At 33.2% G+C, this 16,597-nt stretch overlaps 1 protein-coding gene across 1 annotated transcript in view; it reads right to left on the bottom strand.

Annotated features, from left to right (window-relative positions):
* Nucleotides 1-2,105: 2,105 nt before the first annotated feature.
* The window catches only part of KDM6A (lysine demethylase 6A), a 198,137-nt gene continuing 183,645 nt past the window's right edge, over nucleotides 2,106-16,597 (bottom strand). The window contains 3 exon segments of the mRNA XM_025051082.1: nucleotides 2,106-2,974; nucleotides 4,116-4,286; nucleotides 6,502-6,628. Coding sequence (XP_024906850.1) covers nucleotides 2,948-2,974; nucleotides 4,116-4,286; nucleotides 6,502-6,628 — 325 coding nt within the window. The 3' untranslated portion in view covers nucleotides 2,106-2,947.

Here is a 16,597-nt window from a genome sequence, read left to right as displayed (position 1 = left end):
TGTTACTTCATTTAGGTTTTGCCTGATATATTACATGAAACCCCATGTTAAATGTGTATCTGAAGGGTAGAGGGCAGGGATCACATCTTATTCATATTTGTTTACAAAGTGTTAAATATATTGACTAAATGAAAATACACACGATGATGACAATTTAAAGATTTAATAACTAGGTTCTGAGCAGACACTTCATTTAAATCCATATTATTATGTGATTTTAAATTTCAGTTGACCAATTACTAGTATTTTGAAGGTCCTGTCAATTTACTACATTGGAAAAGCGACTTAATATTTTATTTTAAAGTGCAGAAGCCAATTTTTTTCATTGATTTAACTTAAAATACGTTAACCAAGTTGACCTGCAATACTGATAGTATAGGATTTCCTATTTAACTGGTGACAAAAAAATATATATATATGATTTAGTTCTTTCTGGATCAACACATCTGCTTTTTTATACGGTATGTAATTAGCTTCTCTCCCTAAAAAATGTGTGTTACAATGAAAGTTTATTAAGAAAACTGGACTGAGTTTGCTTTAATGGAATTTACCTGTATAAGCTGTAAAAAAAAAAAAAAAAAATTATTCTATTTCTTCTGAAACCTGAAAAATGTAAATTATAAAAGATGTTAAATTGATGAAAAAGTTTACAGAAGACTTTGTTAATCTAGTTACACTCCAGAGTAATGTCTAGGTGTTTTGATTTCTATCTCCTATCCTCTCTATCCATTCAAAGACTAAGCTGAACAAGTATTATTTTGTCATATAATTTCCAAATTTGTATTGGTGAAACACCACTAAATTACTCGTAAGTGTCCCCAAACTTACATTAATCCTGGTAATAAACTATCTTAAAAAAAAAACATAGAAAATAAGACACTGTATTAGTAAGATAAACTAGAATTAGTTAAGAAACATTTAGGCATAGCTTTCGAATTCTATATTATGATTTTTGTTTCTGGATAGTTGGCTTGCAATTTAAATTTGCAAAAAAAAAAAAAAATGTTTGTCTTGAGTTCATTTAAAAATATTAATGGTTAAACATCCTGAGCAGCACTTAGACAAACACTCTTGCTCCATAACCAAAAGAGATTGGTAATTATTTCCTTCTGAAATTATAAATAAAAGATGATTGCTGCTAGCAGATGTTTAATATTCACCATATTATTAACTAACTGAATAAACTATCCCCATGCTTTCGCTTTCAAAAAGCCTTCAAACTGTTTCTAGGAGGACAACACATTCTAAAACTACAGGAAAAAAAGTACTTGATTAATGTAACCAGCACAGTATTTCACCAGAGAGGATTATAAATTCTTTTTAGTCATACATACATACAACTTCATTTATAGCAGTCTCTATGCTTCTTCACTAAAGTTTCCTTTTAGAAAGAACAGCATAATAAATTGAGAATTTGTGCCAAATGCCAAGGTACATTATAAAATGAAATACTATTGTTAATTAGAAGTGACTTGTTAATGCTAATACAGCTTGCTATATTTTACGATTGATATAGAATTTGCAGACTAGCTAACCCCCATCATGTCATGCAAGCAAGAAAGCATGAAATTTCAAAGTTGCCTATCATTAAAAAGTGTCTCTTAATTTATTTGCATCCTAAAATAGAGTCCTTCATCTGGATCTTTTGTCCATATAAAACGCTACTAAGTGATGTACAGGATTTGTTAAGCCCATATAACATTCCCTTTAAAATTATAAGTTCAACCACTATTTGTTCTCTATTATTATACTACATTTTGGCAGCAAATGTTTATTGGTCTGTCATTGCAGTAATTGCAACTTAACAATAAACCAGTCTGACATTTTAGGTCTTGAAGATACATACCATATATATTTCTTTAAAAATAATCATACTTTTGTAAGCAATACTTTACAGTAGACACCTCAAAATTCTACCATAGATGTGAAACTTAAAACAAGAAAATTTTAAGTTCTAAATCTTTATACATATATATCCAGATTTCTATATATATTATATATACATACATAAGTATATATAAAATATATATAATCAGATTTGAAAAATGAACAAAAACTGGGCACTGTACATAAAGTCTTTTTAAAACTCAAACAATAGAAAACTCTTTAAACATTAAACAATTTTAATAAAAGTTTCTGTACAATGCTAAGCAGTTTTATTTACACATAGAAAATGTAATAGGAGTAGTGTTTGAAATTACAGAACTCCTTAAAATTTCAATGGCAGGTAAATCTGGAAAAAATAACAGCATTCCATTCACAAATATTTTCAAGCAATAAATATGTATTTATAAATAGTGTAAATTTACATCAAGATTAGAAACAAAAATCACAAATCTGAAGTTTATTCCTTAGTCTATGTGCAATCCATTATCTTTGTGACTTGGCTGTTAATTCTTTAAACATTTTATTTAGGAACCAAAAGTGTAATAACCTCCATGGTTTCAAAACAAGACAGAAAAACATAAAAGCAGTAAAAAAGTTCCTTACCTAACTTTTCACATTAAAAAAAAGTTGATCAAAGAAAGCCTTAAAATTGCTAACTACACCTTACAAAGAAATGACCAGTTAGGCTAGTATTTTTTTCCAAGGAAAATTCTGAAGGGGGAAAGGTAGATGAAAACCAATTCATCAGCCCAGAAATAGAGAAATATAAAAGAGGTTGTTTTCAAGTCAGTAGTCTGTATGATGTTGCCAGTTTTGTCAGATATATACAAAACATGGAAATTATTATTTTTTCTGAAGTACAGCTGATCAGCTTTATGAGAGTCCTGGAGTAAGAGCAGTGCTCTCCCCTGTCCAGCTGGTTGACACTCCGCACTTGGAAGGTTGCATAGACACAGTTTTCAGCCAGCAGCCTTACGAGATAGCTACAAAAACAGTGGTGCAGAACTGGGTTACTTCCTGAATAGCAGAAAAGATCTCATTTAATGTCCACGGAACAATATCAAGATGAGGATGGTAATGGAGGAGCCTGAAAATAAAAGTATATAGTATGTTATTTTGGTATACAAATTGTTAATAGTGTTCCCAAGCTTAAGGTTAAAAAAAGTCTGCTAATGAAGGTAGAAGAAATAACAGTTCAAGAAAGTCAACCGTCTGCTACACGATGTCAAAGAACAACCCCCCTTACTGCCTCCCACCTGACCAATTTTCCTAAAATTCTGAGACCATCACCTTACTCAGTTTACTCACATTTTTCTGCACTTCTTCACCAAATGGTCAAAAGCTCAAGAACGTCAAAAGTCAAGAATGTTATTAAGTTGACCATTTGTTTAGACTGCTTTTTAAAAAAATGGGCTTGTGGGAAATAATTTAACAAATCAATTATAATTTCATTAGTGATTGATTTCAGAACCTTTCTCAACTAGATAATACATTTTATTTAACACATTCCCCATAACTTTCCTATTCTTCAAGCAATCATGAAGACCATTCAAGAGAAAATATCAGGAGCTAAATTTCAGTTTCTGATAACATATGTAAGATAAACATACTGGAAGAAATCAACAATTCATGAATTATGTCTGTGTCTATTCATGAAACTAGTGATGTGCTAGAGTAAAATGCTTCCTCCTAAGCATCTGCTGTTTAAAATTTAAAAAACTGTGCAATTTATAAGTATACTTGAATTTCATAGGATTGTATAACATATCAGGAAATTAAGCTCCATCAAATATTCCCAAGAGATTAATACTTCTGGCAAGGACAAAATTTTAAATAAATACCACTAGCTCTAAAAGCATAAGTATACTTAAAAGCACATTTACTGATTTATTTTGTGGACACTAATAACCTGTATACACAAATATTTTATCAACTAAGATCAAATGACATAAAGAATATGATAGTGTTCATAATTTTAAAATGTAATTATTGTGATACTATTTAGGCTGGTCTCACCCAGGAAGAAAAGTGAAAATGAAATATGCCAACCTCACAGGAATAAATACTTGGAAGTGAATTTGAGGGGGATACATGAATATTTCTTCATGCAATAACTAACAAGTCAAAGGAAATTTAAGTATTTCATTACCTCCTATTTATCAAGTGGCAGAACAAACTGCTGCTTCTCTATCAAGCTAACTACATACTCACATGTTAATTTCACTTACTAATGTAAATTGGTCATAGACTTGCATCAGGTCCTCCATCTTGTACTGTTCTAGCACCACAAAATTTTCCAGGTTTCTGCTTGTTTTTCGTGCACAATCTTGGCAATGCACTATGTAGGTCTTTTGAGAAATGCTCTCATTAGTGACAAAAAGCAGATCAAAAACCTCCACCTATTTTATACAAGAGAAAAAGTATTCAATAGTGACAGTAGTATTTATTTATTGTACTGCTTTAATATACTCAAAGAAGTCTACTTTACATGGAATTGTGGATAGTTCTTTGGTTAAGAGGAGGCACCAAGACAAATATAGCTGTATTTGAGAATCTTTAATAGACCAAGTTTATTTTACACCAAACCCAAAGACAAGGGTAGTAATGCATACTGAGGGGAATGACCTCACAGAATGACATACTCATTACAACCACTGGAAAAAACCTAATTCAAAAATTTAATAAAGGACAAGCTATTTTTGTTTTAAATCCAAAATGTTAGTATACAATCAGAGGAAAAGTAATCATCATTTTCCTTTCCTTCTCTATGATAGTACTCATAATAGGACACTGAGTATGGATATTTGTCTTCCCCTACAGACTGAGCACCTCAAAGATGAAGACTAGACTGTTTTACATATCTTCTCACTTCCGTGGCATATCATAGTGCTTAGTACTTAGCCAAACCTCAAAATACTTGTTGAGTTAATACAATCTGTTTTACAGATGAGGAAACTGACAGGTAAGTGACAGTAAGTGTATAGCTATAAGCCTCATGTTAAGGAATCTGAGTACAAACAAAAAGTATACTCAGGAGTGCAGTGTAGTGTGATTTTAGAAAAAATACCTGTATCTTATACAGAAAGAATGATGATAAGTTGATAAGGTTCAGGCAGAATAAGGAATAACATTGCAGGATAGGAATCATTCTCAAATACTGGAAAGCTTATACATTCATCTTCGTGAGATATATAACATCTAATTAGACTCCATCTGATCTCCCAATGACTTACTTTGGCCAGGTTATATAACATTAAAATAGCCAATGGATTCAATCATTTCAAATAAAAGTCAGTATCAGAATTAGAAAATTTCAAGGTTTAGAATGGTTCATTTAATGTCCCTGGCTTTAGCATATCCTTGAATTTATTCATGAGTTCATGTCTTCTTTGAACAGTTATGTCAATCGAACTCCCAGAGTTCGCTATGCTTTCCATTAGTATCAATAGGCAACAAAATGAACATCATGATCTGATCTATAAAATTTGTGAGCATTCTTCAACCTGTCCCTCACTTCTGCCATTTAAGGAGTTGTCTTGTGGATTTTACCTTCTAACTATTTTAGAATTCCTCTCCTTCTTTAATATTCCTATTGCCAAGTTCCGGTCCAGGCCTTAAGGTAACAACTCTTAATTAAGAACACTGCAATGGCTTCCTATCTCCATCCTCTCCAATCACTTCTCTCTTTGAAACATATAGCGAAGTTGGTTGCCTGCTCAAAAACTTTTGATGGCTTCGATGACCTCAAAATAAATATAAAATCTCTTAAAAGTCATTCAAGATGCTCTGCTAGATTCCTTCCACCTAGACTTCTAAGTATAATTTGCATAGTCTATGTTCCAGCCATATCGGGCTAATTGCCCTTTTACGAATAGGCCATTCCATTTCCCATATTGTTCGTATAGCTCATAACATTCATTCTACCTCCAATTCTCATCAATTTTTAGCCCACTGAAGTCATACTTATCCTTAAAAATGGACTCAAATGTTAACATTTTTGTGAACTCTTATGCCAAGTCTAGAAAGGAAAATTAGGTCATCCCCCGTCACACCCACTGTTATCATAACAGTAAGACCGACTTTGCATTCATAAATCTCATGTACATTATAATTAGTTTATAATTTGTCTTCTGAATAGAATGGAAACTCCTTCAGAACAGGTACCACATCTTTATTTCTGCATCTCTTACAAGCCTTGGCCTCAGGAGATGATTGACCAATATATTGTGAATTGTACCAAAGAGGATTCAACATTGATCTGCCTGGAGCTATACTGAACTATATCCAGTTTATTGGCATCTGCCTGCTTCTGGACTGTTCCCAGTTTAAATCCCAAGACCAAACTTCTTGATAATTATTATCTGTTAAATGTCTACCAGATAAATAACTGTAGTAGATACTTTTAGAGTTATGTCATAGTTACTAAAGTAATGTATCATTAGATTAAATTTTAATATCTAAGAAACAAGAAAACAAGATTGAACACAATGTCAATTTCAGTAAAATGCATTATGTAAAAGTATAAAAACATTTAAAAAAAATAACTAAAGAGAAGTCAAAAGTGGAAAAGTAAGAGGCTTTATAAAACAATGGTGGATAAGAACAGTTACTTACTTCACAAATGCTACAGTAATGCGCTGGTTCTTCTTTTGTCCTCCCATGCCATATAATCTCTTTTCCTGCAGCTATGAGAGCTTCCCTCAGTGTCTGACATTGCTTCAGGGTTCTTAGAAGACAATACCTATTTGGGGGGGAAAAATTATTTGTGACCAACAACTGAATATTGAATATTTTTATTTTTTTTGACTCTTGAATATTTTCAGCATAAAAGATATAGCATTAGAAATAATGCCAAGAGATTCAGTTCTAATATCTGTGACTTCATTTTTCTTTTGTCAATTTCTCAGATATTCTCAGATTTAAAAAACAAAGTTAATGCTTAGCAGGTCTGATAATGATAATATTAGATCAGTTAAAGTTGAGAATAATTTTTTACCTAAATATAAAAATATAATGATCTAATATACAAAACCTGATTCTTTGCTTAAATATAAGCTGTTAATTTTGGCTCTTAATCTGGGCAAGTCAATTAACCTCTTTAGGAGTCAATGTCCTCATCCTTAAAATAACAGGTGTGAATTCCAGATCTGAACTGCTATGATTCTAGCAAGACAGAAAGCCACATTATTTCTATCAACACTAGCTAGACACTCATAAAACAGCATCATCTGTACAGCTGCTTTCGAAACGTTTGAGTCTATTAGCAGAAAACCATTTATGGATTTAGTCACTACACAATACCAAATTGGTTTCACAACAGCACCAAAGAAGGAAAAAAGACATTTAATTCCAGTACTTTCATTTGAAGATAATATAGTGGAATCGTTCACTTATATTAACACAACTGAACTCTTCTTAAAATCTGTATCTTTTCTAAACTCATACTTATGATGCTAATAATATAGTAAATTCTCACAATTTGTGCTAATTTTCCTATAGTTTGCTGTCATTACTTGGAACTGTTTGCTAAATTCTTTTACTCTCCTGTGAATCACAGTGGCTCAGGTTCTCCATTTGAACAAAGAGGTTGGACTAGATGATCTCTTAAGGCACTTTTTGCTTTAAAATTCGAAGACAATGAAAATATCCTAAAGAAAAGGAAATGGGTTTAGCAACTGAGTGTTATTTGAAAGCAAAGGTCTTGTCTGTTTTATTCATGCTGTCTATACTCACTGCCTACGACAGTGCCTGGCATATAGTAGGTGCTCAATAAATATCTGATTATTGAAAAACTAAAATTTAAAGTATGATAATAGCATATTTAATTTCTTTAAATTTATTTCCTTGCTATTTTATAAGTTATTAGGTTAAAGTTTGTTACTTATCAGAATCCATGTAAATTAAGCCAGGGTAAAGAAGATGACTAAAAATATATGTAATATTTGTTAACTTATCAAACATAAAATGGTATCAACTTTATAGTTTTAAGGAAAATGCATTAAATATCGTACTCAAAGAATTTCTCAGTTTGGTTTTGGCAAGTCTTGTGCATTTAACTTATTTAGAAATAATGCTTTAGACTATGGCTGCAAGTCAAAGCTAAGAAAGCAATCCCCATCCTCCACTCCCGTGTGTTTGTGGTGTGCCAGGTGAGGTAGCAGTAAAAATTTAGATCATGGCAAAAAGAAAGAGAATATAATTCAGACTTATGCTATTGATTCTTGAACAGTACCTGGTCTTCCCACTTTTCCCTTCCCATGTCCCATACAATTCACCTCTGAAGGCACTGATCTTACTGAACAAGTTTTCCAAACAGGCTTCATAATAAGGTCTCTTTCATAGGAAAATAATGCCTACAACTCTGAAGATACCTCTGGAAGACTGGCAGATTCCACTATGCTCCCATGTGGGAAAACAAAAAACAAACAAAATAATGAAACAATACAATAAAAATAAATAAAAAATAAGGACCAGAAAAGAGGGAGGCATGGTACTGGGTACTTCACACATATTATGCCACTTAGGCCTCTTAATAACCTATGCAGGAGGCACTATTACGTCCATCTTACAAATGAAACTAATGCTCAGAGAGGCTAAATTTGTCTGATGTCATAAAGCTATTTTTTAAGTAGTTGGGTTAGGGTTTTGTAAAAGCAGAAAATCTCAAACTTTTCCTCACTATCTTCATATTGCATTCTCTTCCACATCTTCTTACCCATTCCCTGTTGTCTTTTGAAGATTAGATTCAGTCAGCAGTTTTTCCCTCCCTCCCTTCAAACACAGAGGCTTGGTTCTATGGATTATTCCACTCTTTACTCAGTGAATGAACTTTCATCTCCAATGCTACTGACTACATTGGCAGTTTATAATTGATAATTTGCTAGTTTCATCTAGAATAAGACAATATACTACTTTCCTGCAAATAATAAAAGGTTAGAGCTAGTGTTGCTATTAAATACTAAGCCATGAGTATTGTGTGCCTGAAATCATGGCTCCAGAATTTTTATTCAGTGTGGTACTGGATACTGGAATCTTAGAAAACTAACAGCTCTATTAATCTGATCTGACATGAATAACCAAATTGTGGTGTCTTCCTTGTTTTTAACATTAAAATTGTTTCTTCCCATTTTCAAAAGGTAGCAGTTGGAATAGGAGAATTGAGAGAGACAGCCTGTCCTGGAGTACACAGAAATGAACAGGTCCTAAAGAAAAGATCTCATTTAATTGAAGGGTAGGGAAAAATAAATAAAAAATAAAGCGATTTAGAGAAAGGATCCTAGGGAAGACACAGAGATAATATTCAAGACTTGACTTAACAGTAATCTGTTCTGTTTTGATTAATCCCAGATTTGATTTTATATGAAGATAACATTTGAGTATTCTGAAGAGCTAAAAAATAAGTCAAACAAAATTAGGGTTGTCATTTCCTCTTCATTTTAGTTTTGCTAAGTTTTAATAATTTTGCCTTACAGCAATTAAGAATTCAATTTGTTAAAAACAACATAATAAATCACTAGCAAAAAGTGTAAAAATATAGAAGATATACTGTTTTTAATAAATGCATTTTAGGAACAGGGTCAGAAATGACTTCAGGAGATAGAGAAGCAGAGAATTCTTTGACTTTTAAGGATCATGTGGTTTTAGCACCCGAACCCTGTTTTTAGCTGTTTGGGTGAAAAGACTACCACAAAAAGGCAGAGAATATTAAAGACAGCTCTGGCTTAGAATAAAACCAAGCAAAGGCTGACTGAGGGCTTAGTGTATTTGAGGTTACACAGTAGAATCTAATCTGCCCCAAAACTAATCTGCAAAAATGAATCCTAAAGAAAGATGAAATTTCAGATAATGACTTCATGTATGGGATAGAAATGAAAATATTCTTGAATTATCAGAATAAGAAAACTGAAGACGATGATGACAAATGATCATAAATCAATACACTAGGCAAAGATAAATAGGCATAGTATGCCATGGATGCTAAAGAGAGGGAGAGCTCATCTTCAGGTGAGGGGAGGCAGAAAAAAACAGTTTACATAAAGAAGTTGTCAATTTACATGTGAGTAGAAAGGAGAGGTGAGAGGAAGACACCTTCCAGGCAGAAGGAATGTCATAAGTAAAGGTAGTATGGGGGTTACTTAGGAAACAAACAACTATTCTTACAAGATACAATATTAGAAAGATTCAATCTTGGTATGAGGTTTCTGGGGCAGGAGTATAAAGGAATGAAGCCATAGTAATATTATATTAGGTTGAAGTTAAGACAACACTGGGGATTTCTCTGCCATTCTGGGAGCAACTTGACTAAACTGCCAAAGTTTCCAAACATGAGTGTGGAGACAGATGAGGCATGGGTTAACTTGATATGTCACTTTTAAAGTCTTTATAGTAATAATCTCAGCCATTAAGTAGTAGATGGTGTATAAATTAAAGTATACCAAGAGGTGCCTTGCCTTGTATAACCCCCCTTACTGAAAGAGCCATGCAAGGAAAGTAAGCCAACACAAGAGCCCTCTTAACACACTTGCCTTGCCACCTGTTACTCCAGACTCGCATTCCCTAGGACAACAGTTGAGTGTCTAAATGTATGACATCTAACAGTTTCATTTAAATCAACCCCATGGCTGAAAATCAAGGTCTCAGTCAATGATAAAATGAGTATCTTAAGAATTTTAAACTCTCCGATGGAAAAAACACGCATGAAAGCAAATTTATGTTAACCGTGAGAAAGCAGAGTTTTAGAATTTTTAGATTTTGTTTGCTCAGTGTTGTCACCAATAATTGTATATTTAACTCAAGAGTGTATTAGGAGTCTCCCTAGGACAACAGCATTAGGATTTATGCTAACTATGGACTGCTCTTCATGACTATACCCTCTTATTCAATTATTAGGCCAACTGGCTATGACCAGAGCTGTAGAACACCTCATTTATCCATTTAAAAACGGGAATCAGGGAGAAAAGGAAGTTAATATCTAAGTTTGCTTTCATTTATATTCAACACCTCTGTGCTTGTGATAAAGTGTATAATATGTATACAGGGTAACAATCTATAGTATGTGTGGAAAAAAAAAAAAAGGAAAACAAAAATATTGTTAGTTCTGAAAAAGATCTAGTCTACAAGTGTCTGAACTTGCCAGATCACAGGATTAATCCAGGACATTGTGAAAGAGATTCTCAGGGTTCTTCTCACAGAGCTTTAAATTTACTTGTTAGAAACAGCCTAGAAATCTATTTTAATCAGACTCTTGAGTGATTCTTATGATTAGGCAAGTAAAAACCAGTGCAAACCTCTTACTTCATAAATGACAAAGTTGAAAACAATGTCTAATATTTTTCATTAGAAAGATACAATTATGAGCCTCATTTTTCAGAAAAGGAAACAGAGACTAATAGTTTTAGAGATTGGCCCAGTCAAGACAGAGAAACTAAGAAGTGAAGGCAGAATGGACTCCAAATAACTACATAATATTGCTGTGCCTGTAACATTTCACTGGGATATTAAATAGCACAGAATCTAAGACCTAGAAAAATTAAAAAGGCAAATAACAGAAACACAGCAATCACACATACACAAAAAGCACAAAGAAAGTACACAAAGTATTAATATTGTGTATTTAAGATGATACTTTTAAAAACTGAAATATAAAAACTATAAGATGGTCGAAAGAAAGACAAAATGATATGACAAAAAATTAAGTTTCTACTCCTCAGTATACTACTATCTGATATGCTCCTCCTAAATCTAAGACTTCCTAATGAATTTTTCTGAGAAAAATGGGCTCTCTGGCATACTGTATTTGACATTTTAAAAATGAACTGAACTACTTATTATCATGGTGATTTAAGTGGAACTAACAAAGTAGCTGTGAAGAAATCAGAATTTCCAATATATCAATAACATACTATCAAATTAATGTGCTAATAGTTCAACCAAAAGGATTATAACAATTTATACCATATTTATTGGAGTTGGCCTTATCTACTATTGTGATTAAACCATTCAACTGCATCTAAAAGATCTATTTATTCTGAAAGCCTGTTATCTACAGGAAAATCTAATCAGTACCAATAGTATCCAGAGCTCACTTGCTGTATTATCATTTGATTTCTTTCAAGGGTCCTATTAAAAGGACTACTTCAATGCTAAAACATAATGAATGTATAAGTCTTAGGAAAATGAACTAAAAAACATCCTTGGCACTATATAGGGAGAAAATATAGTGCCCAAGCAATCTATCTCAAATATCTGAAAATTGGAATAATGAATTTGCAAAGAATGAGGGTTTCTCTTAGCTCTCAATCATCTAGCTTAAAATTAAGATCAAAGGATAAACACTGTATACTATGATGAAGACGGATAAAAAGTAACAATAATCTCCCTACCCTTAATTTGAAGTTTTAAAATGACTATTTGGTAAAACTTCATTCACTCGGGAAATATCTATGACATAATATATACCGGAATGGGACAGGGGTTTACCAAAGGTAAACATCATTATTTCTTTTGAAAAATGTATAACCCAAATAGAACTGTGAGAAAATAAATCTAGAATATGGAACTCCGTATAACACAAAAGTATGCCTTCTTTGAAAAAAAAAATAATAAATCATGAAAAAGACCCTCAAAGATTTAAAAGAGACTGAAAATATAATACTACATACTGAAATCAATATGAACCTTTATTCAATCTGGATCGGGGGTGGTGGGGTGCGGAGTAAGAGCTAAAAAAAAGACATTTTGGGGTAGTTGAGGGAAATTTAAATGTAGACTGTGTATTAGCTGATTACTGTTGAATTTCACATTTCTAATGTATAGTATATGGTACTGTGGTCATATGATAATATCCTTATTCTTAAGAGATGCACATTGAAGTATCTGGGATGACATGTCCTAATGTTTCATATGACTAAGCCAAAAAAAATGTGTGCACATGCTGTGTATATAGAGGTGGTTAAGTATGGCAAAAACTTTATCTGATGATTCCATATAAGGTTATATAGGTATTCATTGACTATTCAACATTTTTTGTAGATTTAAAAAATTTCAAAATAAAACACTGGAGGAAAAAGTATAAATGAGTTTGAGGGGGGCATGTAGCAATGTGTTATATGCAAATTTTAAATATTTTAAAGGAGAATAAGATATAACATGGAAAAACTGTCACAGTTCAATGAATTAAAGGAAGAGATTAGTAGCTTTATACTTACAGTCTTCCTTGATTCGTTTCTCTGTGTGGGCACTGCTCTTCTTTAAAAATAGCTAATGGTTCAGAAAACTCAACAGCTAACCGGTAGGGCTTAACCCTGAGAGACACTTAGAAGTTTGGTCTAAAGAAGGAGAAACTGTTTGCTTGTAATATATAGGGTATGTGTAAAAGCTTCTGTTCATTTAAACAGTTAAAGGAAATCAAACGAGAAATTATGCACTGAGTTTCCACTAAAATTTTCCTAAGGAGTTAGGTTCTGAACTTTTCAAGTCAAGTTCACTGCATTATGAAAGAAGTAATCAAGATAATGAATATTCTTTGACTTATGCTAATGTAGGAGGTATCTGGGAGAATGTGAAGTAGAGTATGAAGATTAGTGCATTTTAGTAAAATAGCTACGATGTAAAAATTGAAAGAGATTTACTAAACGACTTAAAGGACATTATGGAATTGCAAGGCTCTAAAAGACCTGAACTTGAAAACGCAAAGGAAAAACAAGTGATGTTAACTTGTTTAACTACAGGTAATTCATTCTCAAAATGATAAAAAGGGATGAGAGCAGGTGACATCAGGAGATAACTCCATTTCCCATTATTAAATCACTTAGTATAAATACAGGTTCAGAATCTATTTTAATCTCACAAAATTTTTCATAAATTCATTTAGTATTGAAACTTGACCTGGGACTTTTTATAGTTTTCACTTAGCTCATCAGGGTGACAGTTTCAATGCAGAAACATTAATGTGTTTGACTCCAGAGTACTGCCATAGACCCTGCTGGGAAGGTAATATATATTATAAATGTACTGTATTACCTTACTTAAATCCAAAGAATTCTGAATACCGAAATACATTTGACCTAAGGGATTTAGGATAAGGGACTGTGGAGTTGTAGGACTACTTCTGTGAAGCCTTCCTGAATGTTCCCCTCTCTCATAAGTGCCTTCTACTGTGCTCTCTTGTGTTTTTTTTCATACCAATTTTTCCACCATCAGAGCAAAGATCATGCATTTGAATGTTTTGACTATTTCCTTATTTTAAGTGCCAGAGAAGTGATTGGATCCTTTGTCACCTAGCACAATACCTGAGCACCAACTTAGTTCATAATAAATATTAAACAAATATGAAAGAATGAAAAGAACTAGGTAGAACTGAGTCAGTGAGTGGATGAGAAGGCACAAGGTAAATTTTGCTTACATTCTTTTCGATTGGGTAGACTTATCACTTAACTCTAAAGATCTAAAAATCACACATTATAGATTCATAATATTTAAGAACTAAAAATAATTCAGGGAGAAGGTTAAGGAAGAAGACTATCTTTGTACATTTTCTCCATTCCACTTCTTACATCTAGCTGATATTTAAAAAAAAAAAAAAGCCTATAATTCATATGCTCAGTGTATACTGAATTAATGCTTTACTAAAAAATAATTCAGAGGAGAAAAAAGAAGGTATAAAAAGTGTAGTTCATACTAAAGGCAGTTTAAAATACCAAATAGAGTGGTAAAACTAAATAGAAAATTCAAGCACACATCTAAAGGCAGCATTGAGAGAAATGTCTGCCAAGATAGGTGGGCCTCAGATTTGAGGTACAAATGGGGATTTTAAAGAAAGTTTACATTTGTGCCTTAATATGTTTAGAATAGCTGGTTGCTGGTGACCTCAGCAAGAGAAGTGACATGCACATATTGAAGGTAGAAGGCCACACTGCTATGGATAGTGGAGTGAACAGGAGATGAAGAAAATGACTTAAAGCAGAGGGAAGGAATAGCCAAGGAGAACCATTTCTTTGAAATGGTACAAGCCAGAACAAACCAATTCCACTTCCCTTGCTGACAGGATACTAGATTTGAGGACCAAAGCAAAAATGTGGATGGATACAACTTTACACCAAACTCCAGCATGTGAGAAAAGACTCCCTTCTCTATTTCTGTAACAGTATATTCTCCATGCTCTTTTGACCTTTACCTAATTCATTTATTTGCTTTTCTTAAATAGACATATTCTTGCAAGTTCTGTCCCCAACTACTCTCCTGCTCTTCCTCTCAAAGCAATCACAAATCACTAGATAGAAGACTCCCTAGTCAGTCAGCTCTGACTTTCACTGTTCTCTACAGTTCTGTATTTCCGACAGCCTCAGCTAAACAGCTCTATCCAACAATTTTACTGGCTCTTCGAACTTGCCATTGCCCCCAAATGAAGTCCTGTGGCACAGATACATACAAGTGGCTTTTACATAAGACAGATATGGGCTCTAACCAAGTGGGTGAACTTGGGATGCTGAGAGGTATAAATAAGATACAGTCTGGGAAGCACTTTGCTCAGTGCTTGGCTAAGTACCAAGTTCAATTTATTAACTAGCATTATTACTAAATCACCTATAACCCAAACTTGAAAACTCAAAGTTATCTTTGATTTGCAATTCTCTCTTATCATCCATAAGCTTATTCTACTTATCTAACTGCTAGAAACTAGATCTTTATGAAACCCAAATTAGATCATATTAGTTAAAAACTCTTCAATACACCAAAACTCTCCAACAGAATAGCCTTAAGTATGGCATGCAATACACAATATGACACTAAAGACTTTTACAACTATATCTCATCCTACTACTCATCACACACATTGTGCCCAAGCCAGAAGGTACCACCCACTGTTGTCAACATACATATAGCAGAGTTGTGTCATACATACATTTAAACTCATGCAAACATACAATATGAGAAGGTAGGAAGGTGGGCAAAGGAAGTAGGTGGTAGGGAGAGAATGAGAGCAGAAGAAAGAGAAGATGAATGGAGTAAATATGCATTTGCTGTTACTCTAGGCAGTTAGAATTCCTCTGAACCCCTCAGTGTAAAAAGCTTACCACGCTGAGATGATTTTAGCAGTTAGTACAGCAGGGCTTCTCCACATAAGCCAATTAGTTTTCCTGGTGCTCAACTGAAGAAAAGGAACTTATTCCCTTACTAGAGGAAAATGGGACTATGTTGGACTGAAGGAGACATGGTATGTTATGTATACTGTCACTTTATGGATAAACTGAGAAACCTTTCTGATGATGCAAGAGTTTGGTCTTAAGCTTGCTCTAAGTGCTATTCCTCTCTTCTCAACCTACCCCTCCACAACTTCACATTTTATACAACATATCTGCTACCCAGAATACACAGACATCTCTTGACTCCCTGAATGTAGAAATAAACCAGTGGATCTGTCATTTGTTATTTCTTTCAATCTATTCATTTATATGCATGAACCTGTACTTCAAGACAAGACTTATACTAGATACATATACACCATACACACTACACACACCCACACCTCTTTTCAGTGCCTAGCTCAGAGCCTTACATCCAGTCAGTAAATATTCATTAAGTGAAAGAAAGCACAAATGAAAGAAAGGAAGCATTGTTGGCTGGCAAAAAGTACATTTTTAGCAATAGGTGAATGACTGTATTTTAAAAAGGAAGTTTATAGTACATGGTTTCATAGTGTAGCAGCTAG

The sequence above is a fragment of the Pteropus alecto genome, unplaced genomic scaffold (genome assembly GCF_000325575.1).
Source record: "Pteropus alecto unplaced genomic scaffold, ASM32557v1 scaffold77, whole genome shotgun sequence".
In the NCBI taxonomy this organism is placed as follows: Eukaryota; Metazoa; Chordata; class Mammalia; order Chiroptera; family Pteropodidae; genus Pteropus; species Pteropus alecto.
This window is presented reverse-complemented; position numbering and strand designations above follow the sequence as displayed.